The sequence below is a fragment of the Chiloscyllium plagiosum genome, chromosome 25 (genome assembly GCF_004010195.1).
Source record: "Chiloscyllium plagiosum isolate BGI_BamShark_2017 chromosome 25, ASM401019v2, whole genome shotgun sequence".
NCBI classification, from domain to species: domain Eukaryota; kingdom Metazoa; phylum Chordata; class Chondrichthyes; order Orectolobiformes; family Hemiscylliidae; genus Chiloscyllium; species Chiloscyllium plagiosum.
In genome coordinates, this window is record NC_057734.1 from 38,945,111 (window position 1) to 38,962,049 (window position 16,939).

At 43.8% G+C, this 16,939-nt stretch overlaps 1 protein-coding gene across 1 annotated transcript in view; it reads right to left on the reverse strand.

The window, feature by feature from the left end:
- Positions 1–309: 309 nt before the first annotated feature.
- The window catches only part of kremen1 (kringle containing transmembrane protein 1), a 240,069-nt gene continuing 223,439 nt past the window's right edge, over positions 310–16,939 (reverse strand). Inside the window, exon 9 of the mRNA XM_043715910.1 lies at positions 310–547. Coding sequence (XP_043571845.1) covers positions 439–547 — 109 coding nt within the window. The 3' untranslated portion in view covers positions 310–438. The remainder of the gene's footprint in view (positions 548–16,939) is intronic.

Consider the following 16,939-nt stretch of genomic DNA (forward strand, 5'->3'; position numbering starts at 1 on the left):
TCCGCGGCCCCTCGGGGGAGGAATCCCGCACGAATACGGGTTTTATTACTTCTGATGCTAACACATTCCGAGCATGTAAGAGACTTAAATATACACTCTGGTTAGTTGTAGGTTAGATTAGTAGATAGTTAGTTTTGTTTGTATTTTTTTTTTTCGATTTTTTTGTTTTGTTTTTTTTGTTAAATTTTGGCTATTGTATATTTGAGCTAATTGTATATCAATGTTTATATCTGAGAGTTTTGTTTATTTTTGTAAACTTGTAAAAATGTTAAATTTCTAATAAAAATATCTATAAAAAAACCGCATGGATGATACTTTGAACATCCATTAATGTTAAAGAATATGAGAGAAGAATTAAGCACCATCATCATCACTAGAGAAGTATTCTTAGACAAACTAATGGGGCTAAAGACAAATAAGTCTCCTGGCCCTGATAACTTACATCCTAGGATCGTCAAAGAAGTAGCTACAGAAACAGTGGATACACTCGTTGTCATTTTCCAAAAAAAATTCTTGGATTGTAGACAAGTACTGGAGGATCGGAAACCTGAAGGAGACAAAAAGTGGATATCTATAAGCTGATTAGCTAGACATCTATTGTTGGAAAAGTGCTGGAATCAATTCTTAAGGAAGTAACAGTAGCACATTGATAAAACTGGAGCTTAGAAGAATGAGAGGTGATCTTATTGAAACATATCGCTTTCTTACGAGGCTTGACAGGGTAAACACTGACAGGATGTTTCCCCTCATTGGGATAATCTAGGACCAGAGGGCATAGTCTCAGAATGAAGGAGCACCAATTTAAGACCAAGGTGAGGAGGAATTTCTTCTCTCAGAGAGCTGAGTCCTTGTAACAGAGAGCTATGGGGGCAGAGACCTTGTGTATATTTAAGGCTGAGATTGATAGAGTCTCTATCAGGCGGGAGTCAAAAGTTACAGGTAGAGGACAGGAAGGTGGACTTGAGGAATGTCAGCCATGATCCTGTTGAATGCAGGCTTGAGGGGCAGAACAGCCTACTCTTGTTCTTATTTCTTATGGTTGAATGGTCTTACCAGTGGGCTGTTTGGTAAAGCCACTGGTGGTGAAGAGAAGGAAACCCAGTTCTCCATCTTGATCGGGGGAGTACTCATGCCCTGACCATTGCTTTCAGAGACTATTGGCATCATTCTAGCATCCCTCTGTGCCTTTGGACATTACGCTAAAGAGTCCTACTGGATTGCTCCAGGTTACCCAGTGTCATCCTGTTTGGTGTTTTCCCATAAACTGGCACGTGTGGAAGATTCTGCAGAACCTTACTCGATCCGTGTGGAGCTGTGGCCACTGGCTGGTGTGGGCTTGGGTTTTGTGTACGCTGACATTTCAGCCAGCAGAATCCTGTGCACTAGCTTCAGCATGAGATGGTCTGTAGAGCGGTCATTCAGTTTGTTGGGGTGCTACCAAGAGAGTTCTGTTTATTACCTCCTTGTGTGCTTCTAAACACCTGAAAATCAGATAATCAGGCTAATGTTTGCAATGACACCTCAGCCTCCACTTCTGAACATGCCTGGCTATACACACACAGGAGAAAATAGCATGCACTTTTGTGGTAGTTTGATTTTTCTGATGCCTTTTCAGAGACCACTGGGGATCTGCTGACATTTGAACTCCCGCCTGGTTATTGTTGAGGAATAGGTTGGTGCTGTGCACAGGCAAACTGGGAACAATTTCCACAGCAACTAGACCCAACACATATCAATCTCTAGATGTGTCCAGCAAAGGGAAGTAGATAATGTGCCCTTCTTCGATCCTGTTTACCATCACTTTGGCAATTACTGCACTCTCTAAGGGGAAGACCAGACTGTTTCTCAGCAGTACAGTATGATCAGCCCTGTATTCTTCACTATCCCCATGGGATTTCTCACCTCCCCCTGAGGAAACGTGGCCATCCTTGCTTTAGTTTAAAATAAAATTCTGGTCACACTCATGGAGTTGTTTAACCTCATCCATATTTTCAGGAGTACTTTTACAAGGATTCATTGCTGCAGTCAGGACCAAGACTAGGTCCCATTTTCTGCTTCAATAAACCCCACTGGCTTTTCCTACAACATTTGGTCAAGACATGCCTTACCTTTCACAAGTTAAAATACGCAGGCTTGTTGGCCTCAATTTGAATTGAATGAATTGAATTGAATTTATTGTCATGTGTACCGAGGCACAGTGAAAAGCTTTGTTGTTTCCATTAGGCGGGGAGACTAGGGCCTGTGGGCATAGCCTTAAAATTAGAGGAGGGCAATTTAGAATGGAAATGAGGAGACATTTCTTTAGCCTGAGAGTGTTGGGCCTGTGGAATTCATTGCCACGGAGCGCAGTGGAGGCCGGGACATTGGGTGTCTTCAAGGCAGAGATTGATAAATTCTTGATCTCGCAAGGACTTAAGGGCTACGGGGAGATTGCGGGTAAGTGGAATTGAAACACCCATCAGCCATGATTAAATGGAGGAGTGGATTCGACAGGCTGAATGGCCTTGCTTCCACTCCTATGTCTTATGGTCTCCTAACCTTTGTCTAGTGAGCAATACAGGCAGATCACATAGTTAAGTAGCATAGATAGTATATATTAGGTGAACAGCGGCAAAAACAAAAACACAGGGACAGGCGAATGTTAAGAGTTTGTGAGTCCATTCAGTATTCTAACAACAGTAGGGGAGAAACTGTTTCGAAACCAGCTGGTGCATGTGTTCAGGCTTCTGTACCTTCTCCCCGAAGGTAGAGGTTGTAGAAAAGCATTGCCAGGGTGGGATGGATCTTTGAGAATGCTGGCAGCCTTTCCTTGACAGCGGGCCTGGTAGATGGATCCTATAGACAGGAGGTTGACCTTCGTGATTATCCGGGCTGAGTTCACCACTCTCTGTAACCGTCTCTGATCTTGAATGTTACAGTTGCCATACCAGGTAGTGATACATCCAGACAGAATGCTCTCGATGGTACACTCATCATCTTGAATAAGGCTCCCAGAATTTCTGTCCCCCCACCTGCGGGTGCTCCTCTCCCTATCACTCTGCCCACCTTTATTCTGTCCCGTTGGTTACAGAAGAGTAAGGGAGGGTCTCACGGATCAGCACATAATCATCGGCCAGCATTGCCTGGACCCAGTCTTTCTCTGGTGCATTCAATACATTTTTACTGGGAAGGGGGTTGAGTTTTTGAACTTCTCGAGGTGAATTATTTCAAGATGTTTTGCGTAAGTGACTTTTGCCTCAAGTGCCCCTACTCACTGGTCCAAAACAAACCACTTAAACCTTTGAAATTCCTCATATGTCTGGTTAGGCAGTTTCCTGAGGGTGCAGAATTTTTAACAGTATGCCTATGGGACTAACTGGTATGCATTTTTAATGTCTCAGGATCAATTGCACTTCCCTCAGGCAAGAGGGATTAAACCCCAAGAGCTTTCCATGAAAGCTTACCCTTGCATAATGAAGTTCAAAATCACACAACGCCAAGTTATAGTCCAACAGGTTTAATTGGAAGCACACTCGCTTTCAGAGTGTCACTCCTTCATCAGGTGGTAGTGGAGGGCTCAATCCTAACACACAGAATTTATAGCAAAGATTTACAGTGTGAGTTTTGCTATAAATTCTGTGTGTTAGGATTGAGCCCTCCACTGCCACCTGATGAAGGAGTGACACTCTGAAAGCTAGTGCTTCCAATTAAACCTGTTGGACTATAACCTGGCATTGTGTGATTTTGAACTTTGTACACCCCAGTCCAACATCAGCATCTCCAAATCATAATGAAGTTCAATTTTGGACTGATTATTTTAACTGCTGTGTTAGCTGCTTCAAAGAGATTAAAAAAAAAGGCTTCTACCTCTCGCTCATCAAACTTAGAAATTAAATGGGCAAACTGAGTTGTCTTTACCCTTAGGTCTGAGCCATTGATATCCTCAGACTGTGCAGTAAGATTCCTGCCCCTCAGATAGAGTTGTCTCAATTAAAACGTTCCTGTTGCCTTTTCTTGATAATTTCTCTTTTTTCTTTCCTCTTTTCCCATTACCTGCACTTTCTTTCACCTTTCTTTCTTTTGTTTTGCATTTCCTCTGTTTTCTTCCTGTTCCTTCAGTTTTCCTTGTAACTCTAATGTCATTTGCTCTGATTTTAATCATTCTAACCTTACCCTATGCTTTTCACCATCCTCAGTTTCCGCTAACAAATTATTTGCCATCCCTGTTAAAACTACACATTTTCTGGCTTTCAGATGGGAATTTAATCCTTGGTGTCTCTGTAATTTAGAATTAGAATTCCTACAGAATGGAAACAGGCCCTTTGTCCCAATAAGTCCACACTGACCCTCTGAAGAGTAGCCCACCCAGACCCATTCTCCTACCTTACACCTATATGTATCCCTGACTAATGCACCTAACTTACACATCCCTGAGCGCTATAGCATGGCCATTTCACCTAACCTGCACATCTTTGGATTGTTAGAGCAAGCCAGAGCACTCAGAGGAAACCCACGCAGACACGGGGAGAATGTGCAAACTCGACACAGTCACCCGAGGCTGGAATTGAACCCAGGTCGCTGGTGCTGTGAGGTAGCAGTGCTAACCACTGAGCGACTGTGCTGCTAGTAATCTTCTCACTGTTCAAGGGACTTTTAAATTGCCAAATGTAGCTTCTCCAAATTCTGTTGGGAACAGTGGCATTGAATGTGGGCTTTCCTACACTATGGCAATGCAAATTCAAGGAAGCCATTTGCTGATTTTTTTGCATCCACCCTAATTCTACCATTTCACCCATGGAACCAAATCATGAAGCCCACAGTTTGCTGTGATATCTCAAATTGTTAAGATCCCGAGTGATGAGGAATGATTTGATTAGATTAGATTCCCTACAGTGTGGAAACAGGCCCTTCGACCCAACAGGTCCACACCGACCTCCGAAAAGTAACCCACCCAGACCCATTTCCCTCTAACCAATGCACCTAACACTATGGGCAATTCAGCATGGCCAATTCACCTGACTTGCACATCTTTGGACTGTGGGAGGAAACTGGAGTACCTGGAGGAAACCCACGCAGACTTGGGGAGAATGTGCACACTCCATAGAGACAGTCGCCCGAGGCTGGAATTGAACCTGGGTCCCTGAGCGCTGTGAGGCAGCAGGGCTAACCACTGAGCCACCATGCCACCCCCTTTGGCTCATGTTCTTTATACACTTGCCCCTCCATTGGAAGCAACAAGGTTAATTTGAAAAGGATCCTTTCCTTTTCCCCAGGCGAAATGAATTTATGTTTCAAAAGAAGCCAATTTAGACAGATTTTCTAGAGTTGTGCTTATTAGGTACTAAATGAGGGAAAGAACAATATTGTAATACAGATACGTACAGATTGGGAATAAAAAAACAAGATATACAGATCAGTCTCTGAGTCATTCATGAAGTATAAATAATAAGACTTTGCAGATGTTACATGGAGTTGTTTTGTTTTATTCATTCAGGGGGCGTAGAGTGAGTCAATATTTATAGCTGTCCCCAGTTGCATTTGAGAAGTCACAGTTGACTTTGTGAAAAGCATAGGGTAAGGTTAGGATGACTAAAATTGGAGCAGATGACATAAGAGCTACAAGGAAGATAGAAGGAACGGGAAGAAAACAGAGAAAATGCAAAACAAAAGGAGATGGTGAGTTGCCTTCTTGAACCATTGCAGTGCCAGGATTCTGACCCAGGGACAGTGAAAGAACAGGATTTCACCAGTTTCATCATTTCCCCTTCCCCCAACTTATCCCAGATCCAACCTTCCAGCTCAGCACCATCCTCATGACCTGTCTCACCTGTCCATCTTCCTTCACACCTCTCTGCTCCACCCTCCTCTCCAAACTATCGCCATTACCCCCATCTCCATTTACCTTTCGCACTCTCAGCTACATTCCCCCCCAGCCCTATCCCCGCCCCATTTATCTCCACACCCCCTCGGCCCCCAGCCTCATTCCTGAAGAAGGGCTTTTGCCCAAAACGTCAATTCTCCTGTTCCTCGGACACTGCTTGACCTGCTGTGCTTTTCCAACATGCCACTCTCGACAGTGAAGGAACAGCGATTTATTTCCAAGTCGGGATGATGAGTGGTTTGAAGGGGATTTTGCAGCTAGTGGTGTTCTCATATATCTCCTGTCCTTGTCCTTCTCGAAATGATGAGGAGGAGCTAGTGTTGGACTGGGGTGTACAAAATCGCACAACACTGGGTTATTGTCCAACAGGTTTATTTGGAAGCACTAGCTTTTGGAGTGTTGCTCCTTCACCTGGTGGGGCAGGATCAGAAGATACATATATAGACACACTATAAATTTTGGTATCTTATATTTCTGCCCCACTCGTTACTTGATGATGGAGCAGTACTTCTAAAAGCTAGTACTTCTAAATAAACCTGTTGGACTATAAGCTGGTGTTGTGTAACTTTTAACTGGATGGAAATTGTCATGGGTTTGGAAGGTGCTGTCTGATGATCTTTGGTGAATTTCTGCAGTGCATCTTCTAGATGGAACACACTGCTGCTACTTTGTCCTGGCTCTTTTTGATAGTGAGTGACTGCTAACACTCAGAGTTAGAACGTTTTTAAAACCTTTCCTTATTTGCAGTGCAGGGGTTAATGGCTGTATCCTATCCTGTGATCTTCCAGCACACGAGAACATTAACACAAACACATACGCACATATATCAGAGTATGCAGTTAGTCTTTAACCTCATTTTTGTATTTCTGAGCTAAAACACATGTCTGCAAGGAGATGGTTCCCTATTGAGAGGTGGTAGGGCAGGCAGCCTCTTGTTGTCTCTTCCTTTTCATTCTTTCCATCTGAAGTTTCCCTGACTCCTTACTGGTATGCCATTCCACAGCTCCACTGCCACACAGTCATTCAAATTATATTCACAGTCACAGTTTGGCTATAGTAACCCTCTTTGAAAAAATGCGCATGGTAATTAAAAGTTTGATATGTCCATATGTAGTTCTGGTCCATCATCGTGACACTTTGCTCAGGTTAGTGATTGCATTGGCAAGTGAAAACTTCCAGGAGGTAGTTAATTCAAGAATTGAGTAAATTACTGGGATAAAAGTAATGTGCAAGGGTATGGGTATAAAGCAGGAAACTGGGATGAGGTATGATGCTTATTTAACATGCCAGTGCAGGGACAATGGATTAAATGATCTCCTCTATGTCGTTACATTTCTGTACCTCCACACTCATCATCCAATTCAGTTTAGTGTGTGGGATAGGAAGTCTGCAGGGTCAATAGCAGAAGCCCACCAGGAGAGGTCAGCACTGCTAAAGAAGAGGGTGACTTAGGAGACACCTCAGTACTTTGCATATGCATTGCTGGCCAATAGGTACAGAAGGGGGTTCCTGATCAATTCACATTGGGATAATTTTATTTGTCTTAGGGCGGAATGGTTTGAAGGCAATAATTGTCATGCTAGCAGGTCATACAGATAGTAGGTAGGGGAGAGAATGGCCTGGTGTTATCATCGCTAGACTGTTCATCCAGAGACCCAAGGAATGTTCTGGGGACCCCGGTACAAATCCCACCATGGCAAACAGTGGAATTTGAAATTAATAAAAATCTGGAATTAACAGTCTAATGATGACCACAAATCCATTGTCAATTGTCAGGAAAACAATCCATCTGGTACACTAATGTCCTTCAGGGAAGGAAACTGCCATCCTTACCTGGTCTGGCCTACATGTGACTCCAGACCCACAGCAATGTGGTTGACTTGCAACTGCCCTCTGAGCAATTAGGGATGGGCAATAAATGCTGACCTAGCCAGCAATGCTCTCATTCTGTGAATAAATTTAAAAAATGCTAATTTAAAGATAAGATTTACTATCATAATGTGGGCACCACAAGCAAAGACACATTCATTGCCCATTTCGCATTGCCCCAAGAAGCTGAGGTTGGGGGACGGGTGGGATGGACCTTCTCCTTAAACCACTATCACTTTTTATGGTGATTGTGTTTCCAGGCTTTGTGCTGTTCATAAGGAATTCCAGGATGTTGCTCCAGGAATTACAAAGGATATCCAAATGACATACAACATGGAGGTGATCGTGTTCTTATGATATTGTTGTATTGATCCTACATCAAGGCTACATCCAGGCAACTTTGGAAAAAAAAACAAAACAGAACCTATGTGTCTTTTGTGCCTTTCCCAAACTCAGGATGCCCTAAACAGCCGACAGAAAACTTAGTACTCTTGAAGTGCAGAAATCAGGAGGCCATTTTACACACAATTGGCATAATAACCAGGTCATCCAGGTTTAGGGTTTTGCTTGAGGGTTAAACATTGGCCAGGACATTGGAAAGAGCTACCCTTGCTTTGGGATGTGCGATGTGACCTTTTTTACACTCACTGGACAGGTTGGACAGAGTTTCAATGTAATGTTGCATCCAAACTGGAAAATGGCATTTCAGGCAGTCACTCCTTCAGTCTGGCTTTGAAATGTCAGTGCAGACTTACTCTCTTTGGTATGGATTAGATTTAAACTCAAGTTCCAGAGGCGAATTGGAGGTGTTGCTAATCCTGTGTTCTATCCTACCCTCGACCATTTGTTACAAGCAAGTTAAATTTGAATAGAATCCCTAGAGTGTGGAGTCTGCACCAATCCTCCAACAAGCATCCTCCACAAGACCCAGTCTCCTAACCAAGGGGGTAACCCTACATTTACCATTTACCAGCTAGCCTACAGATCAATGGAACACTATAGACAATTTTGTGTGATCAGTCCACCTGACCTGCACATCTTTGGACCGTAGGGGGAAACCAGACCACCCAGCAGAAACCCTCAGGCATGGGGAGAATGTGCAAACTCCACCCAGTCACCCAAGAATGGAATCGAACCTGGGTCCCTGGTGCTGTGAAGCAGTAGTGCTAACTACTAACGACCCTTCAAATTAGCTGTGCCTGAGAAAATTATACCATATATAGGCAATAAAGGGGCAATCAAGGAGCTAAGTCTTCAAATCTCTTACGGCAGATTTTTTTTGGTATCAGATATATTTGGCTAGGATGTAAAACCAAAAGCTATCATCACTGTTAGATCTCTTGTGGTCTCTAAAGTCAAGAATGTTAATGTAACAGTTGCACAATCATGAGTTTTATTTAAACCAGAAATGCTGATTTACAGGTATATTAACAGGCTTGGGTTGTAATGACTGAATGTTGTACAAGGTGGGGGATGAACGACAAGGGGCACAGAAATCTGAAGCAGCTTAGAAATGACAGCAGTTTTATCTGGCTGATTATCCAGTCCTTCTAAACCACATATTATCTTTACCATTTACCTTCAGCATGCTTTAAAGCACAATCTTCAAATAGGCTACCTGCTGTACACCACATAGAAATGAAACTCAGAATGAGATGTGAATTATAATTAATGTGCCACAGTGTGCATTGACAGCAATTTAGCACGGTTTGCAACATTGAGTCAGCTTTGCAAGGCAGTACAATGAAGGAAAATTGGATAAGGTGTTTGATACAAGCACAATTCTCTAAACTTCATCATAAAATGCCTGTGAATACCATTGTAGCTCAATGCGACTTCTGTTAATTCGGAGCTCTCTGTTTACCTTAAGCTCTCACTTCATTGGTTACTGCAATCACACCACTGACACCAGAAACCAAATAGTTCATCCCTTGACAGGTCTTCACCTGGAGAGACGCAGGGCTCATGAAAACATCAAAGCATGTTCCCGGGGTGTTCACGTTAGAACAGAGAATGATTTATCAAGGACAGTCCCTTGGGTGAGCTTAAGTACCAGCTGTGCAATACCAGAGGAGACAAAAAGTTCCTTAGTTCTTGAAATTACAGGTATTCTTGATTACAGGCCCTGTCCTCAAGTTACAGCTGGATAATAAGAACAAGTACTTTTGGTGGTCACACAGAGTCAGACAGAGTGGAGCTTGTTCTCAGCACTTCAAGAGACTCCTTCTTTATTGAAAAGAAAAGGTAATGCAGGTGAACATATCAGGTCCCAACAGATGGCAGGATCCAGTCCCTTCGTGTGTTCAACCCTACAAGGGACTTCCAAATGTTGGGAGAAAGGCGTCAGCCATGGATCCACCTCCTTAAAAATCCCATCTGAGGAACCCAGCTATTCACAAAGCAATCATTGGAGATGAGAAGCGACACGGATTGGGTTGAAAGTACGGAAGCAGTGATAGCTTCAATGACACTTTTTCAGGACCAACGGAAATGTATTTCAGAAAAAGCACACCTGAAAATGTAACTAAGGATTCTGATCTGATTCTCGAGCACAGTTATTATGACCCTCAGGGGTAGTGTGCATGAGAAGCCCAGCTATTCCATCAGTCACCACCAACGCGAAATGGGGCCAGTTTAATAAGTAGGATGCTAAATGCCTGATCTGACCAACATCTAAGAGAAAATAAACACACACCACTTTTCATCAATGAATAAGAAACAAAAGTGTATTAATTATTGCAAATGTATCCCTTAATGCATTGAAAAATAGCTTATTAATTACAAATATGTAAACTTAAACAATGCCTTCTTTAAGGCAGAAGTGGGTACTGCAGATGCTGGAGATTAGAGTCAAGATTAGAGTGGTGCTGGAAAAGCACAGCAGGTCAGGCAGCATCTGAGGAGCAGGAAAATTGAGGAGCAGGAATGTCACTTCCTGATGAAGGGCTATTGCCCAAAACATCAATTTTCCTGGTCCACGGATGCTGCCTGACCTGCTGTGCTTTTCCAGCACTGATCTAATCTTGACATAAGTATGTTCTTTAAATCTAACACGTATACATTCATTCACAATGGGATGGTCAGGACAAATGAAACAAAATACTTTACAGGATTAACATGGGCAGAAAACATACTTAAAATGGAACAAAGGCTGAGGGTAAGACGACAAACCACGAGGAGAAGTGAAGTGACTTTGTCACAGTTTCTGTTAGTGATGCCAGTAGCCAATCAGTTGGACATGGGTCTTAGTTTGAGTTAACGACTTTTCAACTCTCAAGGCCTTTGTGTGCTGATTGTTTTCATTGACAGAAACAGGGAGGTATCTAGATTGCTTGCAGCCTTCTGTAGGCCTGAGAGCCCAACTACTCCCACTCCTCCCAGTTACATGACAAATTGTCACTTGCAACCAATCCACAAGCTGTTGCTAGGCAGTTATTCTTGTTTTCAAACCAAAAAGCCCCCAGTGCCAGCCAGTCTTACCAAGCAGCAAATGCAGCTTCAGCAGAAATGACATGGTCTTTTGTGACTCATGATTGAACATAATACAGTTCTGTTTTAGTTTTGAGTAAAAGAAATTGTTTCATTCTCTGCAACAAAGATCCAAACTTCCACTTTCCAGTTTATATTTCAAATAAAATGTATGTGGTCCTTCCACAGTAAAGCTGGGAGCTTCCAGATTGCCTTCAGGAAACCATCTCATTGGGTGCAGCACAACTCATTTGAGTGAGAAACCAGATTTAACTCAAGTGACCTGTTGGATACAAGCATCCCTGATTTGCTAGAATTAGCTTTAGCTCCTTGAAAGTGGAGTCACAACTAGATAGGATAGTGAAGAAGGCGATTGATATGCTTTTGTTTATTGGTCAGAGTATTGAGTACAGGAATTGGGAGGTCATGTTGCGGCTGTATAGGACATTTGTTGCGTGCAGTTCTGGTCTCCTTCCTATTGGAAAGATGTTGTGAAACTTGAAAGGGTTCAGAAAATACTTACAAGGATGCTGCCAGGGTTGGAGGATTTGAGCCACAGGGAGAGGTTGAACAGGCTGGGCCTGTTTTCCCTGGAGCGTCAGAGGCTGAGGGGTGACCTCATAGAGGTTTGTAAAATCATGAGGAACATAGAACATAGAACATAGAACATAGAAGAATACAGCGCAGTACAGGCCCTTGGGCCCTCGATGTTGCGCCGATCCAAGCCCACCTAAACTACACTAACCCACTATCCTCCATATACCTATCCAATGCCCTCTTAAATGCCCATAAAGAGGGAGAGTCCACCACTGTTACTGGCAGGGCATTCCATGAACTAACGACTCGCTGAGTGAAGAACCTACCCCTAACATCAGTCCTATATCTACCCCCCCTTAATTTAAAGCTATGCCCCCTTGTAATACCCGACTCAATACGCGGGAAAAGGTTCATACTGTCGACCCTATCTAACCCCCTAATCATCTTGTACATGGATAGGATAAATAGACAAAGTCTTTTTCCTGGTGTGGGGGGAATCCAGAACTAGAGGGCATAGGTTTAGGGTGAGCGGGGAAAGATATAAAAGGGACCGAAGGGGCAACCTTTTCACGCAGAGGGTGGTACGTTTATGGAATGAGCTGTCAGAGGAAGTAGTGAAAGCTACTACAATTGCAACATTTAAACAGCATCTGGATGGGTATATGAATAGGAAGGGTTTGGAGGGATATGGGCCAGGTGCTGGCAGATGGGACTAGATTGTGTTGGGATATCTGGTTGGCATGGACAAGTTGGACTGAAGGGTCTGTTTCCATGCTGTACATCTCTATGACTCTATGACCTGAGGGGTAACTTTCATGCAGAGGGTGTGTATGGAATGAGCTGCCAGAGGATTATGCCATTGGTCACCCCTGGTCTCCCACTGCACTACTCCTGCTATTATAATCAAAGTGACCCCTATCTCTTACATGACATTGAAGTAGATGGAGTTTTGGAGATTTACATTAAGGCCATGCACTGTCCAAATATTTCATGGTAAAGTAAGGTAAACCTTCCCAAGTGAGGTGACAATTCCAATTTGTTGGACCAAGTCATCCCACCAGTGTTTCACAAGGACTTTAATCTAATGAAGCTGGCCATTGATGTCACTGCAGCAGTGGAGGAAGTTTGACAAAATGTTACTCTTTCCCACCAAAGGAAAACTCACATAAGAAATGATAAGCACATAAACTGATGCAATGATTTACCTCTTGGTACAATCACTAACTGCACTTTGGTGCCACAACGCCAGAGACTCCACCAGTAATTTCACTAGAACACCATTATACACATGAGGTGGAATCTTCTACTTAAGGTGGTGGTAGGGATGGCATTTATTCAGGTAGGGTGGTGTTCTACAGAACACGACCACCTTCACAGCTCTGTTGGAATTACATTTGGGCAGAAAAGCCTATGGAGAAAGTGAGGACTGCAAATGCTGGAGATCAGAGTGGAAATGTGTGGCCTTGGCGAAGCACAGCCAGTCAGGCAGCATCCAAGGAGCACGAGAATCGATGTTTCAGACGTAAGCCCTTCATCAGGGAAAGGCGGGAGGGCAACCTTCTCATTTGCCATCAATTAAGGCGTCTTAGTGGCCTATTAATGGGGACTTAAGGGCTTCATTCTTCCACTGCTGAGGGTAACCCAGGTACAAGAGAGTCTATCGCCATGAACAGTGCAAGGCAATTAAAGCAGTGCAGCCAGATTTACACTTGAGCAATGAGGTTAGGTGAAAGTGAGGACTGCAGATGCTGGAGATCAGAGCTGAAAAATGTGTTGCTGGAAAAGCGCAGCAGGTCAGGCAGCATCAAAGGAGCAGGAGAATCGATGTTTCGGGCATTAGGGCTTATGCCTGCTCCTTGGATGCTGCCTGACCTGCTGCGCTTTTCCAGCAACACATTTTTCAGCAATGAGGTTAGGTCTCTTGATCAAAGGCATTCAGTGCCTGATCAAAGGACAGGAAGTCAAGAAGGACATGGAAGCCAAGTGACCCCCTCTCTGGTCTTGATGGTGACCCTAATTCCTCCCATCTCCCTGTGATAACCCCCACACTACAAACTGTGGGCTCATGAGCCACCAGCTTCTGATTGGCCAGTTTCTCTGAGTGTCTGAGACTTCCACTCTCGGGGGCTTGATCCTGGGGAACACCTGTCAGTAGCCTCACTTCTGCCTGATTGACCAAAATCCATAAAACAGGCATTGCTGCTCTATTGCCAGCTCACTAGCCAGCAGGCAGGACCCCTGATGCCAAAACAAGATGCCATAAGCTGTAAAATTCCTCAGACGGCTTTCCCACAACCCTTCGACCTATCTGTAACCTTGCCACAGTTTTACAGCAGTGGGGTAGCCTCCCCTTGCAGGACCAGTTAACAGGTACCTAAGGGCTATTTCTTGTCCATGTCTCAATGTCCAAGGGGAAGGAATGCCCGGGAATGCCCTGCTCAGATTTCACACTAAAATCGGTTTGGGGGAGTGTGGTTGAAGCCTCTGTCTATCAACATGAGTCACCTTGCAACATAAGGTGAGTCCCCACCCGCTCTGTAGGTCTGCCGCCCCCGGCTTCCTTGCCCAGACTTTCCATGAACAACCCCATAACCCCCTTTGCCATCCCTGGTCTGAGACTTCCACACATATCCAGTCCGAGACTCCAGATTTAGACTCTGAGAACTACTTGATTCTATGGCCCCATCGGTTTGACATGTGGAAGTGCCTTTCCCTAAGAGGGAAGTACAACGTGTGTATAGCTGCATATACAAACTCAAAAGATAAAGCACGAAGTAATTTTTAAGGCATATAAACTTGTGGTGTATGATTTGAAATAGAAATGTGTGCAAAACCAAAAAGACAAGCTTAGAAGAGATGACATCCTGTGCAAGGTTGGTCGGATTGTGTTTTAGATTCTCTTCTTCATGTGGAGACACCTGTGGATATACAATAGCAATTGAACTTTCAAACATATCTCCATGATAAAGTCTTGGGATTCTCTTCCCAGTTTTAAAAAGGCAAATGGAATTTTGTCCTTCATTGATGGAGGGATTAAGTTTAAAAGCCGGGAGGTTATGTTGCAGCTGTATAGGTTACTAGGTGAGGCCACACCTACAGTACTAGGTGCAGGTTTGGATCTTCTTATTTGAAGATAGATGTACTGGCACTGGAGGGGGTGCAGAGGAGATACACTAGGTTGATTCTGGAGTTGAGACGGGTGGCATATGAGGAGTAGACTGGGATTATATTAATTGGAATTTGGAAGAAGGAGGGGTGATCTTACAGAAACATGTAAAATTATGCAGAGAACAGATAAAAAAGGAACAGGGAGATTGTTTCCACTGGCGGGTGAAACTAGAACCAGGGGCAGAGCCTCAAAATTAGGAGGAGCAGAATTAAGACTCAATTGAGAAGGAACTTCTTCACCCAAAGGGTTGTGAATCTACAGAATTCCCTGCCGCAGTGAAGCAGTTGAGGCTTCATCATTTTAAAGTTAAGATAAATTAATTTTTTGAACAATAAAGGGATTAAGGGTTATGGTAAGAGGACACGTAAGTGGACCAAAGGCCATGAAAAGATCAGCTGTGATCTTATTGAATGGCAAAGCAGGCTCGATGGGCCAGAAGGCCTATTCCTGCTCCTAGATCTCTTGTTCTTCTGTTCTAAGATGACACAGTGGAGAGGAGGAGGAGAAGACCTATCCATGTCACGGTCAGAAATAACAGATAGGACTTATAATTATCTGGAAAGGAATAATTTGGTTAGTGAAAGCCAACACAGTGTTGTGAAGGGCAAGTTGTGCCTCACTAACCTTATTGAGTTCTTCGAGAAGGTGACAAAACATGTGGATAAAGGTAAAGTGGTTGATGTGGTGTATATGGACTTCATTAGGGCATTTGATCAGGCTCCATGCAGTCGGCTATTGTACAAAATTCAGAGATTCGGAATTGAAGGTGATTTAGTTGTTTGGATCAGAAATTAGCCAGCTGGAAGAAGACAGAGGGTGATGGTTGATGGGAAATGTTCATCCTGGAGCTCAGTTACCAGTGGTGTGCTGCAAGGATCTGTTTTGGGGCTACTATTCTTTGTCATTTTTGTAAATGATCTGGATATGGGTGTAGAAGGATGGATTAGTAAATTTGCAGATGACACTAAGGTAGGCAGAGTTGTGGATAGTGATGAAAGATGTTGTGGGTTACAGAGGGACGTAGTTAAGAAGCAAAGCTGGGGTGAGAAGTGGCAAATGGAGTTTAATGTGGAAAAGTGTGAGGTAGCTCACTTCGGAAGAAGTAACAGGAATGCAGAGTACTGGGCTAATGGTAAAATTCTTGGCAGTGTAGATTAACAGAGAGATCTTGGTGTCCTGGTGCATAAATCCCTGAAAGTTGCCACTCAAGTTAATAGGTTGTTAAGAAGGCATACGGTGTGTTGGCATTTGTTGGTAGGGAGATTGAGTTTCGGAACCACGGGATCATGCTTCAGCTGTACAAGACACTGGTAAGGCCGCACCTGGAGAATTGCGTGCAGTTCTGGTCACCGCATTATAGGAAGGATGAAGAAGCTTTGGAACGGGTTCAGAGGAGATTGACTAGGATGTTGCCTGGTATGGAAGGAAGGTCTTACAAGGAAAGGTTGAGGGAACTGAGGCTGTTTTCATTGGAGAGAAACATTGAGAGGTGATTTAATCGAGACGTATAAGATATTCAGGGGGGTAGAGAGGATGCACAGTGAGAGCCTTTTTCCTCTGATGGTGAAAGCTAACATGAGGGGACATAGCTTTGAATTGAGGGGTGATAGATTAGGACAGATATTAGGAGCAGTTTCTTCATTCAGAGTAGTAGGGGTGTGGAACAGTGTGATAAGATTCAGCCAGAAGAAGGGCTTAAATGAACACATGAAAACACCAGCCGAGTGTATGGTGGGTCATAGTTTTCACATGGCACTGACCATTTGGGTCGTGTGGGTGGCACGGTGGCACAGTGGTTAGCACTGTTGCCTCACAGCGCCAGAGACCCGGGTTCAATTCCCGCCTCAGGCGACTGACTGTGTGGAGTTTGCACATTCTCCCCGTGTCTGCATGGATTTCCTCCCACAGTCCAAAAATGTGCAGGTTAGGTGAATTGGCCATGCTAAATTGTCCGTAGTGTTAGGTGAAGAGGTGAAATGTAGGGGAATGGGTCTGGGTGGGTTGCGCTTCGGCGGGTCGGTGTGGACTTGTTGGGC